We start from the raw sequence: 25703 nt of genomic DNA, 5'->3' as shown, positions 1-25703 counted from the left end.
AATTGTAAGGAGTGCAGAATTTTCAGCAGTATTTACATAAAAAAAAACAATGGGCTGCTACATCCAACATCCAGAATCAAGCTACTTCTTGCACTCAATAGTTTAGTGTTCACAAAACACAACACAATATGAAAACATTTACACATCAATATGTCTTAAATACTATTGAAATAAATATAAATACGAGTTGTACACTTAGATTATCCCCGTTTTCTGACTATGTTCAAACCTAGAGAAATCTATAATTGAAGTCAAGGTAACAGTGTGTTTTAATTGGTTGCCAGAAGGGCTAGAACCCTATTGAGTTTGTGCCATTTTTATTATTATTATTATTATTATTATTATTATTATTATTATTATTATTAGGGTTCAAGAATCCTTTTGAAATTGTGTCGGTTTATTATTAGGGTTCAAACGCGAAGGGCAGAACCCTATTGAAATTGTGCTGGTTTATTATTATTATTATTAGGTTTCAAGCCCTAATCAATCAACATCAAATTTGGTATACAGCACTGTGGGACAGAGATGCACAATTCTATAACAAATGAGTAAGATCAGTCAAAAAACATGGACACTATCAATCAGAATATCTTCGCAAAAGGTGTGGCTTAGAATAAATGGGCCATAACTCATGAACCATTGCTCGGATCATCATCAAACTAGGTACATACTTTCAGGCTGAGGTTGGAAATAAGTCTACTAAAGAAATTCTTGCAAAACCCATAGGGGGCGCCACAAATACTGAAAATCGCATATCTCAAAATCCATGCCACTTAATTAAAATAAATATAAATATAATATAAAAATATTTTTTTGGTGCAAGTGGGCGTGGCCTAACACTTTGTTAATCATCCTTATTCTTTGAAGCACTGTGAAGGGGTTAAGAGAGTATTAAATCAAGTCAACAAATTTTGCAAATATGTCTGGAGTCTTGAGGGTTGAATGATTTCCATTTGTACATCTTTTCTGGCCTCATCTCTGCAGGAGGAACCTGACCAAGCTGTCTCTGATCTTCAGCCACATGTTGGCTGAAATCAAAGCCATCTTTCCCGGAGGACATTTCCAGGGGGACACTTTCAGGATCACAAAAGCTGATGCTGCTGACTTCTGGAGGAAATTTTTTGAAGAAAAGTAAGCTTCACCTCATCTTGGCTTCTTCTGTTGTGGCTTTGCGATGATGCTCTCCTTTCTGCTGAATAGTCTATGAGAATGAGGAGTTCTTTGTGATGTCACTGTGTGTGGATGATTCCTGTTTTTAATCTTGCAGATACTATCACTTTCTTGATGGTTCATACAACTGCACGCTATTTTTCAATATCATGACGAGCTAGAGATGCTCCAATGTTGGAGCAACTCCAAGACAGTATCAGACTGGCATTGATTGAGCAATACTAACACTCTCACACACACACACACACACACTATATATGCGCACACACACAGCTGGGAGCAGCTGCTGTGTTTGACCAGTCTTTAGCCCCTTTCACACATGCACTGTAACTCTGTATTTATCCTGGAGGATAAATGTGTAACAAAAATGTCTGCATATCCCCCAAACTTCACCCTGCTAGCTCCCTAGGCCTAAATCCAGGTGAGCCACATGTGTGAATAGAGCATATAATTGTCTGAAGTAAATTCACAGCGACCGAGTGTGAGTATTGACAACATGTAAGTCTGTAGCCTCCTACCCTGACGCCGCCCCTTGCCTATAATATATAGAGTATATCCAACATGTGTGTTACTATCTTAAAGTTCAAAATTTCACTACATTGTATTTGTAATTGTAGTTAGAAAATTAGCTAGGCTTAAGAAAGTGTGTGTGTGAGTTACCGGTGCCATGTAAGATAAAGATACATGCAAGACCGTGAGACTGTATTAAGCATAACTTAACCAACATTAACTTAACGGTGTGGCAAAGCCAACTACCAATAAACTGACTACACAGAGGTCACATTAACACCTGAACAGTGAACAAACAAAATAGATTCAACACATGTCCATTAACCAGTTAAGTTAAACAGTCCAGTGCTTAGCCATACTACGCTATGCTTAATGCTATCTAGGCCCAGTTCAACGATACTAGTATTTGAAGAGAGAGATGCTGGCAGTTCATTAGCTTATGAGCCAGGCTGCGGAAAGCCGTGGTTCCAACATAGTCCTGCCCTTGCTGTCCAGAGTTCCAGGAGAAGTTGGAGGAAACTGGATGCTCCTTGTTAGTCCTTGCAAAGTAAGCAGCTCTGTGCTTACCTGGTTTCTGTTACTCTTGCTTGTGAAGTAAGCTGACAGACTTTGTGTCACAGCTGCTGGTGCTAAGTTATCTTGTGCACTAGGCAGGCCCTTGCATCGTTGTCATAGAAGGAAGCTCTGTGGGGCTGCTAGAGCAGCAGCTGGTAGCTCTCTGCAGGTGTGGCCATGCTGAGTCAAACCATGCTGTGCCATGTTGTATTTCCATTACCAGTTGTCCTGCTCCAAGTTGAGCCAAGCCGTGCCTGGCATGGACCTTCTCTGGAATAGGTCCAAAGTGTGCCTGTCCCACCTAGAAGGGGGCTGCGGTGATGTCTAGTGTCTGTAGCCAACCCCTGACGATCCCCTTCTCTTCCTCGAACAAGCCTTTGTTTTGAGACTCAACTCATGTATGGGCAGGAAACCTGAAAGAAAGGGATTTTTAGAAATGTTTCGTCATGTTAAGTTAATGCTGTTGAAAACTCAACATTTCCTGATTTTGCTGCTTCATTATTAAAGCTTTTAAATAACTAAAGAATGGAGGACTGTCATATTCAAGAATTATAGGAAATGAAAAAAATGCCACTGGAGAAAGAGAAGGAACAAAAGAGATGCTGGGGTTTTGTTAAGGGTTAGGGTACGTACAACATGACGCTTCAGATAAAAATCACAGACGGGCTGCCTTGCCTGAGGGAAGTGGGAATGGGATCAGTATGAAGCTAAAATCGAGGGTTGACCCGCACAGACCCATGTAGACCCACTAATTTTGGTGGAAAAGCGGTATGAGGCTGCTGATCACAGTTCCACATACAGATACTTTCATTTTCCAGGGCCCTGTCAAATCAAATGTCGATTTTCTATCAGTTGTTGGTGCGATACTTCACTCCTCTGCTCAGTTTATAGCACCAGACTTCATTATCACTTAATGTAATCTAAAATGTTTTTTGTTTTTTGTTTCTTTTTATCGTTTTATCTGATCTAAAGCAATAACAGCAGTATGAGCAGAACAAAAGTTCAAGCTTATCTATGAATTGTCATACACTATCTGTGAACAGAAACTATGCATTGTCAGATAAAATACTCTTTGTCTCACAAATTTGCAAGATAACTGTGCTTTTATGATTGGACTTGTTGCTTTCTTGTAGGACAATAGTGCCATGGAAAGTCTACCGCCAGTGCCTTCACGAAGTGCATCCCATCAGCTCAGGCCTGGAGGCCATGGCCCTCAAATCCACAATCGACCTCACCTGCAATGACTATATTTCTGTGTTTGAGTTCGACATTTTCACACGCCTTTTTCAGGTTTGTCAAACCTCAACAGATTGCACATAGCACTACTTTTGGTTTATATGGTATTAGGCACAACAGGTTTTGGCATTTGCATGCATTGTCTGTAATTTGATGTGTTGTTTTTGCACACATGTTCTATGAGTGAACTTCTTCATTTAAAAAAATGTCGAGGAATGTTTAGAATCTGTTGCACTGTGGATTGCATTTTTCATTCTTCATAACAAGCCAGATATATGCTATCATTTACTGCTAAAAATGACACCCCTGAACATAATGATAGCTTTGGCTTTTCATTTGTGATGTGTCATGAAAATGGGGGAAAGGTATTTCATACCATGGTAAAAAAAAAAGGACAAACTGAAAACGGAAAACATAAACATAAAAACAGAAGGATGCTTGTAATGTGTGGTGATGTCATTACGTTATATAAAAAATATAATCCTAAAAAACACAATAAATAGTAGCAAGAGTAGCAACAGATTAAACATCAACATTTAGACATTAAGACAAGTAGCCTACACTTATTCGATGGGGTGTGATAAGGGACCTGAATAATGGATTGGGGGGCACTGGTCACAACATACAACATACTGTAGCGGCCCCCATATTACCCATCATACCCAGTTCTGGACTGAGTATCTATAGTTTGTAAGTCTGCTGTTTATGTTCCAGAATGCAAATGTTACTTTTTGATAGTGTTTTTAATGTGTCTGGTTAGGACATAGTTGTTTATGTTGGTAATTGTCGTTTTTGTGTTCGCTTATAGTTTTTACTACTATATGATGGCTGTTAAGTTTCAAGACCCCAGCTGTATTTTGTATCAGCATTTTTGAGTTCTTGTCCCCTACATTGACAGTGATTAAAGGGTTGACATCACTGAGAGCTGCTTCTGGTTTCTCATTCTGTGCCACTTGTTACATTGGTGTCAGAAGTGGGATATTCCAGAAATAAAAATAATCTGCATAAACAAGATGGCGACAAAGAGGGAAATTGAAGAAGAGTTCCGGGGGATAGAAGACTTCATCCGTGAAGATGCTGCTACCACCTGCCACTGTGGTGACGTTGACCCCGAACCCACCAAGGGCTACCTTCAAGTTGCCACGGTATGCCAGCACGGTGCCACCAGAACCCTACCTTGCCCAGGTCAGGTTGGCAGCACTGCAAAATGGTTGGAGCTCTGAGGAGACAGCTGCCCATGTGGCCCTGGCCCTAGAAGGCAAGGCATTCCAGGTGTTAATGGACCTGATGCCAGCCCAGCAACAAGACTACACAACCCTAGCAGGGGCACTGGAGCAACTCCTTGGCCAACGGAACTCAACAGACAGCACGCATGACCAGCTGATTCACTGCCTCTGCGGAGAGTGTGAAATCCTGGGAGCCTGCAGATGTGCATTTCTACCCCACCTTCGACCTAGCTACAGATGAAGGACTAGCCCTGGACACCTTCATCCAAGGGCTAACACCAGAGCGCCTGAAAGAGCATCTTTGCATCATAGCCCCAACAACCTTTAACAGGGCCCTGGAGGAGGCAGAGAGAGTGGAGGCAGTGCTGACACCATGTCATCCACTAAGACACCAGCTGCGCAAAGCTGAAATCAGTGATGAGAAGCCAGTTGACATGGGAGGGATTGTCTGTCGGACACAGTGATCACCAGCTCAGCGAGACTGGCAGCAATCCTGCCCCAGACCCTAGGTGCATCGCTCCACTGGCTTTCCAGTGCTACACAGCTGGAAAACTAGGATGGAGGGGCACCATGGGGAGACTGCTACCCAGTGGCCCTTCAACTTTCCCCACAGCAACAACCCATTCAGCTGCATCCCCACCGGCTGGCACCGGCCAAACGCAGTGACGCAGTTGGCATTGGAGGCCAGACTGAAGACAGCCTTCAACACTGGCGAAGGCCTCTGGCAGTTCTGTGTGATGCCCCTGCCACCTTTGAGAGGCTGATGGTGAGGGTGCTGGCTCAGATCCCCCGAAGCCAGTCCATGGTCTACCCAGACAACTTGCTGGTCCATGCTTACCACTTCCATCAGGCCCTGGACAATCTTCACCAGGTCCCCCTCACCTCAGCCCCAAGAAGTGTGACCTCCTGCGGCATGAAGCCAAGTTCCTGGGCCATGTGGTGGGGCTGATGGCATCTCCACTGATCCTGCCAAAGTGGAGGCAGTGAAGAACTGGCATGTGCCCTGTAACATCAAGGAGTTGTCCCTGTCCCAGGAGGGAGCTTAAGGAAAGACAGTGGTGACCTATTTCAGCCGGGCATTGAGTCATCCTGAGCACAACTACTGTGTGACTTGCCGAGAGTTGTTGGCAGTTGTCCTGGCACTCCACCACTCCCGCTCCTACCTCTACAGCCACCGGTTTCTCTTCCGGACCGACCACGCCTCCCTCACTTGGCTGCTCAGCTTTAAGGAGCCCGAAGGCCAGGTGTATCATAAAGGGCTGGTCTATCGGGCCTGGCACTCACTGGCCTGTGGGAGAATGTGTGGCAGTTGCTGGTGCCCAAGGACTGGCGCCAGCGGGTGCTGCAGGCAGTTCATGGCTCTGGCGGGGCAGGTCACTTTGGAGTGGCCAAGACCCTGAACAGATTACACCAGCGGTTCCACTGGGCAGGTTGCAGGCAGGACACTGAACTGTTTGTGCACTGCTGTGATGCCTGCACTGCCCAGAAATCCCCAACCAGACTCTCCCACACCCTGCTGCAGCAGTACCAAGTGGGGGCCCCCATGGAGCTGGGTGGACATTCTTGGGCCGATTTTCTAACACCGATTCTGAGAATCGCTATGTCTTTGTGGCTATGGACTACTTCATGTGTAGTCATGTGTTCAAGTGGCCTGAGGCATATGCTGTACCTGACCAGAGTGCGACATCAACGGCTGTGTGGCTGGTGTGTGAGATGTTCTGCCGTTTCGGTGCACCGCAGGAGCTGCACAGTGACCAGGGGTGGAATTTCGAGGCACTGTTGTTCGCTGAGGTGTGCCAGCGAATGGGGGTGGAAAAGACCAGGAAAATGCCCCTCCATCCACAGAGAATTGGGTTGGTGGGACGTTTTAACCGGACATTCACCACCCGGTTGGCCATTGTTACCTTGCAACACCAGCAAGACTGGGACCACCACTTGCCGGTGGTCCTGTGGGAGTACCGGTCAGCAGTGCAGGAAAGTACCGCATGTACACCAGCTGCCCTTATATGTGGAAGGGAGCTGAGGACATCTGTGGACCTGGTTTTTCGATTGCCACCCAGCACCGAACTGCCCCAGGGGCCCGGGTTTGAGTACCTGCAGGACCTCCGACAGCACCTGGCCAAGGTGCATGACCTTGCTTGGCGACATCAGGCAGATGCAGCAGGATGACAGAAGCAGGTGAACGACACCCGCTGTCAAGGGCGTACCTTTTCGGCAGTTGGTGGTTCTCCACTGAGACCAGCTGACCTGGGCAGGTTGCTGTTGAAAATGACTCCCTGGTTGGGGATGTGTGGTGAAGCAGAAGTTGTGAGTGGCTTTGGTGAGGGCTTTTGGACCGGTGATGATCATGTCAGATTTATCACAGTTCAGCTGGAGGAAGTCGGCTTGCACCCATGATCTAGATAAGAAAATATTTGCTCTGTTTGATGTATTTAGTTCTATTTTTGTTCTTGATAGAGGTTTTTGCATGTGTGTGGCTTTATCTCCCTCCTGTTGACACATTACTGGCCATGTGGCTTCAAGATGGTGTGTGGGCGGTGATGCCTTAAAGCAATCTTTTACTTTGGCAGAACCTTTTGTACGTTGCATGCTTGTGAAAACTTGAATTTTTTTCAAGGATTGTTGTCACAATAGCTGTGTTGTATTTTTAATCAGGTAATAAAACAAAAGAAATAAGTATCACAAGAAACATTACTGACATTTGATGAACTCAAAATAGATCATGTTCTAGGGTAGATCAGGTATAGTTGTAGTATTTTCTCGTTTTTTGGGGCCAATAGCGATGCTGACTTTAGGGAGTAAAAAAATTCTGATCAATATATCAACCTATACACACACATTTTTTGAAAATGATCAATCAATTGGAGACTGGAGGCAGGATATTTTACAGTTTAACAATAAACCTTGTTGCTCAAAATTACATCAGTTCACTGAAAAAGTCAACTTTACAAGGGATTTCAATAATTTAATTATATGCCTAAAGCACCTTATTCTGCATTCTAAAAAAGTGCATATCTTATTATACGCCAATACCATTATACAGTGCATCCAGAAAGTATTCACAGCGCTTCACTTTTTCCACATTTTGTTATGTTGCAGCCTTAATCCAAAATGGATTAAATTCATTGTTGCAACTTTATTAAAAATAAAGAACGAAGTCTTTTTGAGTATGATGCTACAAGCTTGGGCAGTTTCTCCCATTCTTCTTTGCAGGACCTCTCAAGCTCCATCAGGTTGGATGGGGAACATCGGTGCACAGCCATTTTCAGATCTCTCCAGAGATGTTCAATCGGGTTCAAGTCTGGGCTCTGGCTGGGCCACTCAAGGACACTCACAGAGTTGTCCTGTAGCCACTCCTTTGTTATCTTGGCTGTGTGTTTAGGGTTGTTGTCCTGTTGGAAGATGAACCTTCACCCCAGGTTTTCATCAAGGATGTCTCTGTACATTGCTGCATTCATCTTTCCCTCAATCCTGACTAGTCTCCCAGTTCCTGCTGCTGAAAAACATCCCCACAGCGTGATGCTGCCACCACCATGCTTCACTATAGGGATGGTATTGGCCAGGTGATGAGTGGTGCCTGGTTTCCTCCAGACATGATGCTTGGCATTCAGGCCAAAGAGTTCAATCTTTGTTTCATCAGACCAGAGAATTTTGTTTCTCATGGTCTGAGAGTCCTTCAACTAGATTTATTACAGGTGGACTCCAATCAAGTTGTAACATCTCAAGGATGATCAGCGGAAACAGGATGCACCTGAGCTCAATTTTGAGTGTCATGGCAAAGGCTGTGAATACTTATGTACATGTGATTTTTTCGTTTTTTATTTTTAATAAATTTGCAAAGATTTCAAACAAACTTCATTCACGTTGTCATTATGGGATATTGTTTGTAGAATTTTGAGGAAAATAATTAATTTAATTCATTTTGGAATGAGGCTGTTACATAACAAAATGTGTAAAACGTGAAGCGCTGTGAATACTTTCCGGATGCACTGTATCTGATAATCTGTGATAAGTCAATATTGGCTAATAAAACTGATGTGTTGGGACCGTCCACATGGTTCTGACATCAGATCAGTCCGTGTGTAGCTCAACGCTTAAATGCGGCCTCCTTGCACTAACGAAGCCTGGTAAACAAAGGGAAGTGCACCGACCCTAATGTCCAGTAGGTGGCGCCTGCTTGTCACAGTCCCCCCAGATTTGAAATTCTCATCTCCCATTGTCTGTGAGCGCACCTGAACACATCAGTTCCAACATAACCGGAGGAGATAAGTACAGCTGCAGAGTCAGTTTCATCGCAGTCCCAGAGTTACGTGTTGCTGGAAGCATCAGCTTTCACCTACGCAACTATTACACAAAGGGAGCATACAGATGTCTGGATTTTACCCGCCTAGGCCACAGTCTTTCATCTTGCTAGACGAGCCAAAACTGCCCCGTGTTTACCAAACACGCTCCGGATCCAGAAAAGACGCTGTGCAACCAGCCTCTTTCGCTGCCTGCAGAAGGAGGATTTTTCCTCAGAAAATGCCCACTTTGCCCTTTTTCTTAATGACCACATCAACTACGCTGTCTTAACAGCCAATGCAGGATGCTGCAACCGCCTTTAATCCATGCCAAGGAAGCGAGCTGGATTAAGGAAGACACGACTACAAATGAGGCTTAATTAGTGTCTGGGCAGATACTAGAAGTTAGTGTGTATTGTATGCTTGTGAGCTACATTGTTTGGTTTTGAGTTTGTGGACCGCCGAGTCCTTTTTTATTTGCTGTTAGTTTTACGTTGTAAAACATCGTTGTTGCTTGCTTTTCCCTTTCGCTCATCACAAGCTGATTTGAGCCTCTCCACTCTGTGGAGCGGGATGTGTTAGCCTAGCTGCCACTTAGGGCATTAGCCCTGATGACCTTGCTATAACATAAGATACGTGTGTCTCGTGATATCTCCTTTTTATGATTTCAGAGACGGACGCCTCTTGGTAGCATGACTACCTTTCTGGAACACTAGGCCACTATCCCTCCAAATTCATCTCGTGTGCAATCAAAGTGCACACGAAGCCAACAGCGGTGTAGCCATTGCTGTTGTTCAAATCTTGCACATTCTTTCAATTGACTACATTAGGTGACGTATTCACGTCCATCATTTTTTAATTCTAGACACATGATTCAGCAAAATCATTATCATTTTTGAATTCGTGTCCACACGTGACTTCTCCAAGTCACGTTTCGGCCATTTTTGTAGTCAAATGAACATGAGTTCCTCAACTCCTGTTCGGCCATTTTTGAAGTCCTCTCAACGGAACACTCCGTGACGTCACCTTCCAAGAGAGTGTGACCGCCATTTTTGGCTCTCCGCCATCTTGTCTCTTTGACTACGACCGCCATCTTGGCTCCTCTTTCTTTGTCTCTCTGACACACACACACACACACACACACAAACACACACACACACACACACATAAACATCATGCTTGTTTGTTATATGTGTTTGAGTTTGTCTTAGTTTTAGTTTCATAGTTTAGCTGCTTTAGTTGAGTGATCGATTTTAGTTTATTGAAAGTATTATTGATTTGATCAATTTGCTAACAATAATAAACTCTATAAGCAGTTTTCTGTGATTATTTTGTGCATATGTCTTGTGGTATTTACTGGTTGTGATGGTCAGTGATCGGATTCTTTTTCTTCACTGTTCCTTTAATTGTAAATATTTTACAAATATTTACATTTAAAGTGAACCCTTCTTTTGAGACTGTTTTTGGTCTGGTTATTGGTCCTTGATTCCAGGGTGGTGCCCTGTTTTAACGATTTGAAAATTAATTGTATTCATTTTTATTTATTCCATTTTAATAATTATTATCAATAATTATTAATTTATAATAACCACACCTGCCCTACCATCAATTCCCAACATATGGGACAAACTCTCCTAAGTGCATGTTTAAAGTAACTGTAGGTAACTTGTCTGCTGTTCATGTTATACAAAATTATTTAAGCCCTGTAACACAAATTTGTGAGGATGGTATTTTACTTGTTCTCAGTGTCTCACTCAGTAGTTGTGCCAGTAGTGTTTTCTTTTCCATCCTGCCTCTTTGGGTCGGGCCACAATCCAGTTTGCAGCTCAAATCAACAAACTTGCAGAGTGGTTAGGGCTTGCTCCATTGCCATTTCAGCCCTAAGGCCAGTAAATCCAGTATGGATGAATTTTTGTCTCATGCAAACCAGCTACACAGTGAAGGCAGCAGATCACTGTCCCCAGTGATCTCCAGCTAACAGGCATAATGGAGATGAGTGTTTGATGCTCCACCATGTCAAGCTAACTGGCAGACCCACTGAACCCCTCCAAACACTATCTCCAACAGCTTTATGAAGTTACTTCAGGGATCTGATGTAAGAAGCTTATTGTATCGTATCTGTCAATGCCAATGTTACTTGTGGTTGTTACAGGCACAAAATAACAACTAGGTGTAAACTGGTTAGTCATTTAATTTAAAGGGGAATTGCCATTTTTTACAACCTGGACCTCATTTGTAGCATCAAATACGATCATTTACTCACCCAGATAACTTTGGTGTAATTTGGAGTTGTTCGGACGAAATTAGATCCAGTGGAGCGCCGCGTATATCCATATAATGAGAGTGATCGGGGCACCGAAGCGCAGCCTCTATATAATGCATTATCTGCCGCGAAACTAGTTAATTTCACCAATATTTTGTTATGGTACGCTAGTGCTATTCCTGTTTTGAGTCCGGGGTTGCCTGTTATCAACATCCGGGGTCTGTAGGTTGACCTAGCCATTTAGCCTAGCCGCAGCCGTTTGTTGTTCTTTGGCCAGCGGATCCTCTCTCTGCCTCCGCATCCTCCTTTCAACGAGCTCCTCATCCGTGTACTCTGGCTCAAAACGGTAAGGACGTCCATCATAAACAAAGTCATCGTCCACCACCTCAGAATCGGAAAAATATTCAGCCATGTTGCAAAAAACTAGCAGTAGCAAACTACAGGTAAACAAGCCGGCTGTCGCGGGTGCGCGCGGCTTTCAGACATCATGACATCATCCAGGTCAGAGGTTAGTAGGTCAACCTACAGACCCCGGATGTTGATAACAGGCAACCCTGGACTCAGAGGGGAATAGCACTAGCATATCATAACAAAATATTGGTGAAATTAACTAGTTTCGCGGCAGATAATGCGTTATATAGAGTCTGCGCTTCGGTGCCCCAGTCACTCACATTATATGGATATACGCGGCGCTCCACTGGATCTAATTTCGTCCAAACGACTCCAAATGACACCAAAGTTATCTGGGTGAGTAAATGATTGTATTTTATGCTAGAACTAAGGTCCAGGTTGTAAAAAACGGCAATTCCCCTTTAAAGGGTAAATTCACTCTAAAATAAAAATTCAGCTATTATCTACCCACTCCCATGCCGATGAAAATTGGGTGAAGTTTCATGGTCCTCAAAACATATCTGGAACTTCACAGCAAAAAATGTGTTGCAGCATTCTTCTAAACAACTGAAGTAGCTGGGGACTTTTAAACTCTGTGTAACTCTGTCCTGCAGAAACCCTCAAACCAATCGTTAACAAAGTCGAACACAACTGGCTGCAGCCCACAAGCTGGTTCCCAAACTTCTAGTTTGTTGAACTTGCTAGATATCTGAAACGTGGCCTCTGCCTTCTCTCTCAATCATTTTGTAGTTTGTTAATTTGACAGGTGTCAGAGAATTCAAATCCTGCCAAGTCAAAATACTGTGTACTGACTCAACCTGACTTTATGCTGAAAATATAAACATGAATGTACAGTTCATAATAATCTGTTTAGGTAAAAGATTGGCTGGTCTTTTTCAGCCATGGGGATCAATCCTGAGGAACTGGAATTTCCTGGCAGTGACACACCCTGGCTACATGGCCTTCCTTACCTATGATGAAGTCAAGGCCCGACTGCACAAGTACATCAATAAGCCTGGCAGGTATGGTACTGTGTGTGTGTATTTAATACCTAAAAACTTGGTTTGAGCAATAAACAAAGTTAAAGTTACAAAAGACACATTCGTAGTTAGGGATGGGAATTGATAAGAATTTAACGATTCCGATTCCATTATCGATATTGCTTATCGATTCGATTCCTTATCGATTCTCTTATCGATTCTCATTGGGTGAGGGAATAAGTACAAATTTGTTTGTTTGTATTAACTCGCTTTAATATCTGATCAGAAGACACAGCACAGAGTATACACAAATTATGTGTAGCAACCTCAGAACAAACCGAAAAGTAGGTGAGCTACTTCTCAAAGTAAAGTCAAGGGACCCATAGCCCAGACAAAAAAATAAATGTTTGGCTTTTTAAGCCCAACTGCCATTATGTGCCATAAAAATTAAAACACAGACTGAAAACAGTCAAGGAAGAGCTTGTAGCTATTGGAATATTAACAGTGCTCATTTGCATTCAACTTGAAACAAATTCAACTGACATAAAAAATACGTCCACAACTATCAACTTTGGCAAATGAAAAATTTTTGTGCAGAAAAATTATCATGTTTGCCCTCTCAGGAAGGATACGAGATCTTTCTGGACTTGTCCTTGACCCCTGGAGGGTGTCTCCAGCAGTGGAGAACACCCTTTCAGAAGGGGTGGAGGACGCTTGGATACTTCTCAGCTAGAGCTGACAACACTGGCAATGTGTCACTCTTCTTCCACCACCAGAGACTGGCACTGTCTTTGGTTGGAATGGGAGGAAGGCTTCTATAAAGCTGGATTTCTTGATCCACTCTCTGGGCTGTGGAGACAGGGGGCTGCTGCTGCGTGAAAAGCAGCTTGCTGTCCTCTTCTTCGAAAAGTTCCTCTAGGGCTGTCCTCTTTTTCTGCTTTACAGGTGGCGTATGAAATTATGACATAACCACAAGGTTTAGTTTTAAATTAAATAGTGTAATAATCCCTGCCATCTATCATCATTCATCACAATTAGCTACAATAAATTTACGTAGTCTTCTTCTTCTTCTTCTTCTTCTTCTTCTTCATCCTCTTCTCCTGCCTGCCCCTGTGTATCTCTTGGCTCTGACAGCTTGAGAATAAAATTTAAAGTGTAAGAACCACAGAGCAAGAAGAAAAGGTCTCACAACAGAAAAGTGCTACAGGCATTGTCAAATTCAAATACCTTCTCAACTGCCTCTGTGTTTGCTGCCACTGCTGATGCCCTGACCCTGTCCCAGATTTCATCCCTGTCCATTTTAGATTTAAATCTGGCATCTAACACAGTGGCTTCCTCCAGGAATGCCTGGATATCATCATCCTTAAGTTTAAAATGTAGGACAAACAACACAAATTTAGGAGAAAATGTGACTGACAATAAATAACCATTAGTGTATATGATTAATTGTCATATAGTAATTCATCGTTACATGTCAGTGACTGTACCTGGTAATGTTTGGAAAGATCACTCCAGATGTTCTCCTTGACGCTCCTGACGAATGCAGAGTCGTCTGCCTGCACTGTGTAATGTTTGCGCAGTTTCTGAAGGATGGGCAATATCTGGCCACAGGTTGAACTTTTTTCGCTGGAGACAGAAAGTGTGGATGTGTAATGCATCCTCATCAGCAGCACAAACTCCTCTCTTTTCCTCAGGTCCTCATTGCCCATTCTGGCCAGTCTGCAACATAAACAAAACAAAATTTTTTTTTGCATAAACAACAAACATAACCCTTTTAATGGCTATAGTCAACCAAGTTTTATATAAGTCATTTTATTTTTTTTCAAACATTAGTTACATTAGTTAGTTCTCCTTCTCCATGGGCTTTCTAAGCCGTTGGTCTATAGCTGCAGCTTGGATAGCAGGAAACATTTCACAAAATCTCTCCATCATCAAATAAAGAGAGTTCCATCTTATTCTCACATCTAAAAGGAGCATGTGCTGGGGCAGCTCTGCAGGCACACACACACACACACACACACACACACACACACACACACAAGATTATGAGATTACATTAAACAATGTAATATTACCATTACTTTATCATTTTTAAATTGATCCTAATCTGTTCATTTATATGTTACAATTTGTATGTTGTTAGCTTGCAATTAGAGTATTGAAACAGTAGGCCTATTACTTACTGAGGAGTTGTTGCTTTTCCTTCAGGACTACTTTAGCCATGTGGGATCTCTTCATCTATACGATCACAGAACGAATCCTTGCTGCCCAGTTGGAAACTGTATTGCAGTTGTACAGCTTCTGAGCTCCAAGGTTAAGTGTGTGCGCAAAACATGGAAACTTGATGATGTTTAGCTTTTTCACAGCTACATCCATGTTTGCTGCGTTATCCACAGTTGCTGCCACCACCTTCTCACTCCAAACTCCTCCAGGATCCCCTCAATCTCCTCGGCCACAGCTTTCCCTGTTTGAGCTTTGTACACTGCTTTGGTTTTGAGGACTTTTTCTTTACTCTGACCTTCCTTGACATAGTGCAATGTTACGGTGAGGTAGTGGTCTTGACTGAAACTAGTCCAACCATCTGCTGTGATGGCTGCATTTGTGACATGTTTCAGGTCTGTAATCAGATTGCTCTTTTCAACCCCATACCAAGCAGGAATCAGATGATTTGTTAAACTGTCTCTGTTTGGGGCATTGTATTTTGGGTTGAGAGTCTTTATCATCTCCCTACAGAAAATATATGGTAGGACTAGGAATGAATAAAACAGAACTATACTGACATAAAAACGTGCAACTTTGGCATTTGTTATTTTCATTCGAAAAGACATGCTTGACAAAATACAGCATATTAACCTACCGAAATTCAGAGGCATCTACTGTGGCAAACGGGTGCAAACCCTTTACCACAAACTTAGTCACTGCTCAGTGGCATTCGTTTATCCTCGCCTCGGTCATTTTATTCTTCCCTGCCTCTGTGAACGGATTAGCTAGAGGAGCACGAGAGCTACTTGATGCAGCCTCTGAGCCAGTGTGAGAGCCAGCCAGACTCTGGCCGTCATCATCATTTAAATTTGATGGACAATGACAATGGAGATTATTCGTATAGTAAAAGTTTACACAATGAAATGGCGCTCACATTAACTAAGTAGACAGGGCCTGTCCTGCCTGGAGAGTTTAAAGTTACCTTCAGCATTAATAACAGATGGCATCCCGTTAGCTCCGCTGCTGCTTGACTCACTTGCGTCACTAATTAGTAGTATATCAAACACGCGACATTCCTGCAAATGAATTGCATGCTGTGTGGCCAAATGTTTCTACATATTGGAGGTAGTTCCCCCCTTTGACGAAATGGAAACTTTACAAGTGTTGCAAGTGACCGTATTATCGTATTGCGTTCTGAACCAAAACAACGCAGCGCATGTGTGACGTCATGATGCATTTGCAACGAGCGGAACCAATAAGCGGAATTGTTAAGCAGGCATGCTAACGGTTCCAAGGAATTGATTCACTGAGCACCGGTTCTAAAGAAGAACCGGTTCTTGACTGCCATCCCTATTCGTAGTTCTTATTTTATTAAAAATATAGGAAACTTGATTATAATGGCATTTTTCCCATATCTATACAGTATGTTGGTGCATGTGCAGTAAAAATCTAATAATAGTTTAGTCTGGCATGTCTCACAGAACTCTATATGCAAGGATGGTACGGATGTTATATTTAGATGCAAATTGAATCAAGAAGACTGTGAAGCTGACTGGAGCACCAAAATATAAGTGCATTTTAGTATAATGTACTGTTTTTTAAAATTAATTACTGATGCATTAATGTGTTCATCACTTTAATGTTGCACATAATGGCTTTGAAAAGCTAAATCTGTAAAAGTACATCAAAGTATTAGTTGATTGTTATTTTATATTAAAAATCTGAATCGACAATGTAACTAGTAAGTAAATTTACCACATAAATATAGTAGAGTAAAAACTACAATATTGGCCTTCAAAATGCAGTGGTGTAGAAGTATCGGAAATTTGAAACACTCAAATCAAGTGCTAGTCAAGTAACTCAAAATTGCACTTGTAGAGTACTTAAGCGTAGTAGTAGGGTAAATTTACTCTGTTATTCCACTACTGGGATTAACACGGGCCTTAGATGCAGTTCCGTTATGTCTAAAGTATCTGACAACAATATTATACATCTCTATCATTACAAGAAACAGTCAGAGACAGCTTCAATAATGGTGCTACAGTAACTTGTTGATCCCGAGAGTAAGTAATAACGTTATAGCCCACAATTTCTTTTGCTAGTCAGCCGGCTCAATATTGGACCAACAAATTAACTTGTTGAAGTTCACTAACGCATTTATTAGCCCTAAGAGACCTAACGTATGCTTACATTGTTGTCGACTAACATGACGTCTAACATGTTAAACACCAACCCATTTCTGAAACTCCAGTATTGAGGATTGTGACGTTCATAACTTTAAAAAAAAACCGTGTCCGTCAGTGTTGACTCGCTATTGTGATTATAGCGTGATAACTTACCAATAAGATCGTGTTTTGGGCGGGACATTGAGTGAGGCTATAGACAGAGAGGCAGCTGCAGCATAGCCAAAATAGCACAGTTTAAATTAAATCATTATATCGGCAACTGGAAAAAAATAACAGCTACACATATATTCAGCACAATGCTGAATATCAAAGCCAAGAACCGTCCAGGTGGATAATCGGATAACCCCTATCGTATTTCATGTCTCACCAGTAGGGGTGGGTGGTACACGAGTGTCATGGTCATCACAGATGTGATGTTGTGGCACGACAGATTTTGCAATACCTTCATCACTGTGATAAATCAATCATAATTCTAAAAAATAAGGCATTTAATTTTCTTCAAAATTCTAGTTTTGGTCTGAATGTTTGTTAAAATTTAAATTAAAAATTAAAAACATATTTGCTACTGAATGTACCCAATTTCAGTGAGAGATGGCTACATTTTTGTGAGGCAGTCAATAAAGAGACAACTGGCAAAAACATGTTGTGAGGAAAGGTTGGGCCTGTAGCCTATTGTCTGAAAAAAGTTGATTGCAGTGTCGAAACCAGATGGATGGAGGCCACAAGAGAAAAAAACAGACCTCTGGAGTCAAGGTTTGACTTGAACCATCTATGGTGAAAAATCCTGACTTATATGTGAGATTATGATGAGGTAGTCTTGTCCACCCCTACTAACCGATGCGGCCCTTTGTGTTGTTTTAATGCAGGGCTGTTTTCTGTTTGAACCCCTGCCTAAGCTACCATCCTTGTAGTGACCCACATGCAGTCTCCAGTGCAGGTGTATGCATCGTAGGCAACTGGACTTGTTTCATATTTTTGAAGATGTTTCACCTCTCATCCAAGAGGCTTCTTCAGTTCTAACTAACTGGAGGGGAGTTTGCAGGCTTTTAAACTCTGTGTGGGAGTGTCCTTACAGAAATGTTAAGGACACATGAGCTCTGAGTTTCAGAGTTGTTAGGGCAGTTTAAAGCCTCCCCTCCAGTTAGTTTAGAACTGAAGAAGCCTCTTGGATGAGAGGGGAAACTTCGTCGTTAGGGCCACTTGTGGGTCGTTGACCTAACCGGCCTTCATGTGGGTTGCTAGGGCTAGGTGAGCCCAGGTGTGAATGGTTGTTAAGCTGTCTTGGGAGGGAACCCAGTGCTGCATTGTAGGTGGGTGATAAGTAATGTCTTAGGCCACCTCCTCTGTTCAAAGACGGTCGTTCCAGTTTGACATAGATGGATTCTTTTACTCCTCTTTCAAACCATATGTCTTCTCTGGCCAAGATGTTTACATTGTTGTCCTCAAAGGAATGATTTTTCTCCTTCAGATGTAAGTGGACAGCAGAGTCTTGACCTGAGGAGTTGGCCCTGTGCCGAGTTTCTGCCTCAGCATGTTGGTAGGTTTGAAGTGAACCGGGATATGATGTTTATTAAAGATCCTCCTGAGCGTCTCAGATGTTCCTGCGACATAGGGAATGACGATGTTTTTACGTTTTCTCGTCTCCTCCTCTCTGTCTGCTCTGCATGTTTTAGAGGTTTTGACAAAGGTCCAGTTTGGGTTGTCACAGGTTTTAAATGCTCCCCTGATGTGCTTCTGTTCCTTCTCCTTCCCCTGTGACTTAGTGGGTACGGTCTCAGCCCGATGGTTTATGGTTCTAATGACCCCCAACTTGTGCTCCAGTGGGTGATGAGTCGAACAGCAAATATTGATCTGTGTGTGTAGGTTTTCTGTACACCTCAATGTTGTGGCTTCTGTCTTCTTTATTGTGTACTGCACAGTCCAAGAAGGGCAGACTGTCTCCTCTGACATCTTCCCTTGTGAACTTGATGTTATTGTCCTCAGCATTTATATGTTCTGTGAAGGCTTTCCTTGTTCTGATTTTGACCCAGGTGTCATCCACATAGTCGAACCAGTGGCTAGGAGCAGTTCCTGTGAAGGAAATCGAGGCTCTGCTCTCAACTTCTTCCATGTAGAGGTTGGCCACTACTGGGGACACCGGTGAGCCCATGGCACAGCTGTCCCTCTGTCTGTAGAAACTTTCACTGTACTAGAAGTGTAGGTGGTCGTCAGACAGAAGTCAAGTAAGGCACAAATGTGGACTGAGGTGAAGTTGGTTCTGCTGGACAAGGTGCTGTCCTGTAGCAGGCGTCACTTAACCATCTTAACCACTTCTTGAGTGGGAATGCATCGATGTGACATCATAAGAAACCATTGTTTCGTCTGGGTCCAGTGTTATTTCTCTCACCTTGTTGGTGAAATCCTGTGAGTTTTTGATGTGGTGTTGAGTGTTACTGGCCAAATGAGCTAGGATACTGGCTAAGTGCTTGGATATGTTATAGGTAACTGAGTTAATGCTGCTGCTGATGGGTCTGAGTGGTTCTCCTTCCTTGTGTATCTTGGGGAGTCTATAGGGAACATGGGATGGCTTCCTCATCTGCTCTCATCAACAGCATGTACAGTTGCAAGAAAAAGCATGTGAACCCTTTGGAATTACCTGGATTTCTGCATAAATTGGTCATAAAATGTGTTCTGATCTTCATCTAACTCACAACAATAGACAAACACAGTCTGCTTACACTAATACCACACAAACAATTATATGTTTTCATGTCTTTATTGAACACAACATGTAAACATTCACAGTGCAGGGTGGAAAAAGTATGTGAACCCCTAGGCTAATGACTTCTCTCAGAGCTAATTGGAGTCAGGAGTCAGCCAACCTGGAGTACAATCAATGAGACAAGATTGGAGTCGTTGGGTAAAGCTGCCCTGCCCTATAAAAAACACACACCAGTTTTGAGTTTGCTATTCTCAAGAAGCATTGCCTGATGTGAACCATGCCTCGCACAAAAGAACTCTTTTAGAAGACCTACGATTAAGAATTGTTGACTTGCATAAAGCTGGAAAGGGTTACAAAAGTACCTCTAAAATCCTTGATGTTCATCAGTCCACGGTAAGACAAATTGTCTATAAATGGAGAAAGTTCAGCACTGTTGCTACTCTCCCTAGAAGAATCCTAGAGTGTCAGCTAAAGACTTATACAAATCTCTGGCACATGCTAACATCTCTGCTGACGAATCTACGATACGTAAAACACTAAACAAGAAGTTCATGAGAGGACACCACGGAGGAAGCCACTGCTGTCCAAAAAAAACATTGTTGCATGTTTGAAGTTTGTAAAAGAGCACCTGGATGTTCCACAGCACTACTGGCAAAACATCCTGTGGACAGATGAAACCAAAGTTGAGTTGTTTGGAAGGAACACACAACACTATGTGTGGAGAAAAAAAGGCACAGCACACCAACATCAAAACCTCATCCCAACTGTGAAGTATGGTGGAGGGGGCATCATGGTTTGGGGCTGCTTTGCTGCCTCAGGGCCTGGACAGATTGCTATCATTGACGGAAAAATGAATTTCCAAGTTTATCAAGACATTTTGCAGGAAAACTTAAGGCCATCTGTCCACCAATTGAAGCTCAACAGAAGATGGGTGATGCAACAGGACAATGACCCAAAGCACAGAAGTAAATCAACAACAGAATGGCTTCAACAGAAGAAAATACGCCTTCTGGAGTGGCCTAGTCAGGGTCCTGACCTCAACCCGATTGAGATGCTGTGGCATTACCTCAAGAGAGCGATTCACACCAGACATCCCAAGAATATTGCTGAACTGAAACAGTTTTGCAAAGAGGAATGGTCCAAAATTCCTCCTGACCATTGTGCAGGTCTGATCTGCAACTACAGGAAATGTTTGGTTGAGGTTATTGCTGCCAAAGGAGGGTCAACCAGTTATTAAATCCAAGGGTTCACATACTTTTTCCACCCTGCACTGTGAATGTTTACATGTTGTGTTCAATAAAAACATGAAAACATATAATTGTTTGTGTGGTATTAGTGTAAGCAGACTGTGTTTGTCTATTGTTGTGGCTTAGATGAAGATCAGAACACATTTTATGACCAATTTATGCAGAAATCCAGGTAATTCCAAAGGGTTCACATGCTTTTTCTTGCAACTGTATGTTGTTTTATACTTGTTAGTTCATTCTTATGTACCTTATGAATATGTTGGTTATTTGATCATTGGTGTGTTTGGGATGGAGGTGAAAAGGAAGTGACTGGTTTGGGAGTTCCACAGACAAGCTCTGGTCAAAGTTCAGCAAATTAGAACTTTTGCCAGCCCAGTCACCAGGATAAAATGTTGGCAGTTAATGTTTCTGCAAACCACTGATGAGTTCACATTTGTATGTGTCATAGGCCTATGTACCATATTGACATTTGGACAATACAAGTCATATCAATTTCACAATACTTGTTTATTACCTGACTCTCATGTCAGGAAGTGGAGTTAAAGGCAACAAGGCTGCCAAGTCAGTGACTGCAGTCTGAGTCTGTGTTTCAACAGTAAGTGTGAAACCAGTGGATATTTTTGTCAAGGGACCACAGCATTTCAACATTTGTAAGCATGACATCACTGGATATTTTTAAGGAGACCTCAGGACAATTGATTTGTTTTTTGTGCCTAAACCTAACCAGCGCATAAGCACAGCATTTTCACAGGATAAAACTGAAAATGACTGTCAATCATACATCGAAAGGTATGCCCAGGTTAGAGTGTTGAACTGTGAAGTGTTCCCCTATTTTTTCTGAGTGACAGAACACTGCTAAACTCTTTGAGTCACACATCTTCACTAGAAAATAAGGAAAATAAAATGAATGAAACCACATGGGAGCAGTTAACAGCAATAATGACATTTCTCAGAACAGATGGCTACTAATGAATACATGAGTTTAGTTTTCATGTACCGTTTTTTTAAATGTTGAATTTGATAGTAAAAAATAAATATTTATCTGTTTCATCAGGATGTGTTGGTGTGGTTTGATCAGATTAGATTAACAGTGGTGTCTTACTGGAAACATATGCAAACAACTGTCATCAGATTCTGGTTTGATTATTACATTGATAAATTCTGATTGTTGTGTGGAAATGTTTAATATGAAGCTGATTGAGACCAGAGGTGTTAAATCCATGTGAGGACTGGATCTCCTGTTGCCTCTCTGAGCCAGGAAGTCAGGATTTGTTTGCCTTTGACTTATCTGAACCCCTTCCACTGGTCACCTGCAGCACTCCCCATTGTTATCTTTTACTTGTTTAAATACACAGCCACGACTGAAAGTCAGTGTGCTCTTTTAGAATCCAATTTTTCATGGATATAAGCATTGATCGCCTTGGCTTGCACATGTGCTCACGCATGTTTAAGATGTTGGTTGCAGAGCTCAGGTTCAAAGGCAAAAGATTTCAGTCAGAAATAAATAATGTTTATATATTTTATTATGTCATAAACAGGTCATGCTTTGTTGTCACGCCTCTGAGCATCAGTCTGAACAAACTTCCATATGCTCCTTATTACTGTCATATAGTCATAAGACCTGTTATATCTTTGTTTCAAAGAAAGAATCATTTTAGTGAAGAAAATCGAGCTGGCCAGGATTTGTTAAAACAGTAGTAGAATTATTAAAGATATGACAAACTAGTCTGCCAGACAACCTACAATGTAGACCATGACTACAATCTACAATCTAGAAGACAGCAATGAAAATATGCAAAAAGGTCCGTATACTGTAACTCCCTCAAGTATATAGATACAGTTCTCACAGCACAAAAGAATAACATCAACATCATACCTTCAATTAAGGGTGGGAGATATGACCTAAAATTTATGCCACAGTATTATTTTTTTTTTTGCAGTGACGGTATTTATCATGGTATTACAAAAATAAATTGGATACTCCACTCAAATGTGATTCTACCTCTTGTCTCTCTATTGGCAATGTAAGGGAACATAGCTTCAGAAAGAAAAAAAGTTTTTTTAAAAAGTATGTGTTTATTGTCAGTGTACCACGGGGCTTGTCTATCAAGTACATTTACTTAACCAACAGACACACACACACAATGGTGAGGATTACAGAGAAGAAGGATATTTTGTGTAATGTTAACAACAGAGCCAGCTGAGCTTGAATTGCATTATTACAGCCCATTCTCAATCCCAACGCTTCAAATACAGCAGCCTGGTCAGTGGCTCTATGCTCCCAAGTTTTATGCTGTAGGTACTCCTGTAGCATCACTTCTTGATGCACTCCTCTAGTGCAGTAGTATAAAAAGCGAGAAAAGTCTGAGTCAGGGAATGGTTGGGGTGTGTCATTTACAGGGCTTAGAGACTGGGTCTTACGTCCTGTTTGTGATCAAGAGTCAACAGTGATTTGCTTGTAATGTATGTAACTTAAGTTAACTTATGTGAAGAGAATACACACAACAGGTGAGGGGCAGTTTCTTTCACTTTCACTTTCTCTCCCTCTCCCTATCGTTCCCCTCCGGCTTTCTTGCTCTTTCAGTGGGGCAAAGGAAAATCATGTCATCATATTTATCGATCATTATCAAACTCAAACTCCATGTAAACAGACAGGGTAGGCTGCAGGGACACAGCTGCCATGCAGCCTATGTAAACACCAACACACGAGTGAACAGCACCATCTCAGCAACACAGCTGCCAAGCAGCACACAGGCATCCAGTGTGTCCAGCCTGTTACCCACACCTGGTGTTGCCTGCTGGTGTTTGAGAGGATGTCGGCTTTTGCAGACTTCCAGGAGGTGTAGCTCCATGTTTGCCCTTTCCTTTGTGCAGCCACAAACACATCAACCAAACAATTTTTTTTTTTTTTTTAATTACAGCTTGATTGGAATTTTTGACAAGAGGAATTTGAAAAACTACAATATAAAACTATACTATACTGTTAAGTCTTGTGTGATTAAATGCCTGTCATCATGTTTTTAAAAATAGGTTTTTGTATTACTTGTTTTTAGTTATGTGTTGATGTTGTTTTGCTGTTGAGCTGTGCACATCTGTATAAGACCAATTCAGGGATGGTAATTGCAAAGTAGTCAAACTACTACGTAGATCACTAAGCAGGCTTTAGACAATAAAGGTCACATACAGACCAAACTTTGGACATAACATTTATCAACTTTCAAAAGGCTTTTGACAGCCTTGATTGAGAATCCTTATGTAAACTAACGCAAAATTTTATTTACCAGAAAATTAATTTAACTTACTAAGAAACATGGTCAACGGAATGTCTTGCAGATTACTGCATGAAGGCAGCTTTACTGATAAGTTTGAAGTGAAAACAGGCGCTGTTTACTATCCCCCTTCCTATTCCTTCTAGCTGTAGACTGGTTTATTAGATGATGTAAGATCAGCCACCTAGAGGAATCAGCAGCTAAACTTGGCCTCTGAGTATGCAAGGATATACAGTTGCAATCAAAATTATTCAACCACCACTGCAAATTAGGTTTATTGGCAAATTGTACAAACTAGCAGCTGTTTGCAATAAACAAATCAAACAAGAACAATTTAAATAGCTCAACACAACTAATATTACAAGTGGTTTCTCCAAATTAAACACAAAATGCCACTTTTAATGACTACTGCAGTCTCAAAATTATTCAACCCCTTCATGACAAGCATCTTTAGTACTTAGTAGAGCACCCTTTTGCTGTTATGACCTGCTGCAAACGTGATGCATAGCCAGACACCAGCTTCTGGCAGCGTTCCTGAGAAATCTTAGCCCGTTCCTCATGGGCAAAGGCCTTCAGTTCACTAATATTCTTGGGTTTGCGTGCTGCAACCGCCTTTTTCAAATCCCACCAGAGATTTTCAATGGGGTTCAAGTCAGGCGACAGTGATGGCCAATCTAGTATCTTCCAGGACTTCTTCTGAAACCAAGCCTTGGTGGACTTTGAGGTATGCTTGGGATCATTATCCTGTTGGAAGGTCCAATGACGCCCAAGCTTCAGCTTCCTCACAGACGGCATGACATTTTCTCCCAGGATTTCCATTTCCTGATACTTGATTGAATCCATCTTGCCCTCCACACACTGCAGGTTTCCAGTGCCAGAGGAAGCGAAGCAGCCCCAGAGCATCACTGAGCCACCTCCATGCTTCACTGTAAGCAGGGTGTTTTTTTCAGCGTATGCTTCATTCTTCCTCCTCCAGACATACTGCTGATCCATAGGCCCAAAAAGTTCCAGTTTTGTTTCATCGCTCCACAGAACAGAATCCCAAAACCTCTTTGGCTTATTTATATAGTTTTGAGCAAATTGGAGCCGACTTTTCTTGTGCTTTTGGGTCAGTAGTGGTGTACGTCTTGAAGTTCGGGCATGGAGCCCTTCAGCGTTTAGTATGCGCCTTACTGTGGAAACTGAAACCTCAGTGCCTGCTGCCACCAACTCTTGCTGCAGGTCTTTTGCAGTCAGTCAGGGGTTTTTGACCACCTGCCTCCTCAGGACTCTGGTGCCAGCCGTTGACAGCTTCTTCTTCTTTCTGCCGAGTCCAGGTAGTGTAGCCACTGTTCCTTTAACTTTAAACTTGCAAACTATGCTTCCAACTGTATCTCTAGGAACATTCAGTGCCTTTGCTATCTTTTTGTATCCTTTTCCTTGTTTGTGCAAGGCAATGATCTCTTCTCTGAACGTTTTGGACAATTCTCTTGACTTAGCCATATTTCT

The 25703-nt window shown here is 42.2% G+C and overlaps 1 protein-coding gene across 1 annotated transcript in view; it reads left to right on the top strand.

Moving 5' to 3' along the window:
• cblb (Cbl proto-oncogene B, E3 ubiquitin protein ligase) overlaps window positions 1-25703 on the top strand; it is a 113319-nt gene that overhangs the window by 36852 nt on the left and 50764 nt on the right. Inside the window, exons 4-6 of the mRNA XM_073479730.1 lie at window positions 985-1131; window positions 3369-3525; window positions 12531-12652. Coding sequence (XP_073335831.1) covers window positions 985-1131; window positions 3369-3525; window positions 12531-12652 — 426 coding nt within the window. The remainder of the gene's footprint in view (window positions 1-984; window positions 1132-3368; window positions 3526-12530; window positions 12653-25703) is intronic.

Source organism: Pagrus major, chromosome 13 (genome assembly GCF_040436345.1).
Source record: "Pagrus major chromosome 13, Pma_NU_1.0".
Classification (NCBI taxonomy): Eukaryota; Metazoa; Chordata; class Actinopteri; order Spariformes; family Sparidae; genus Pagrus; species Pagrus major.
The sequence above is the reverse complement of the archived record's forward strand: the minus strand, read 5'-3'. Positions and strand labels throughout refer to the sequence as shown.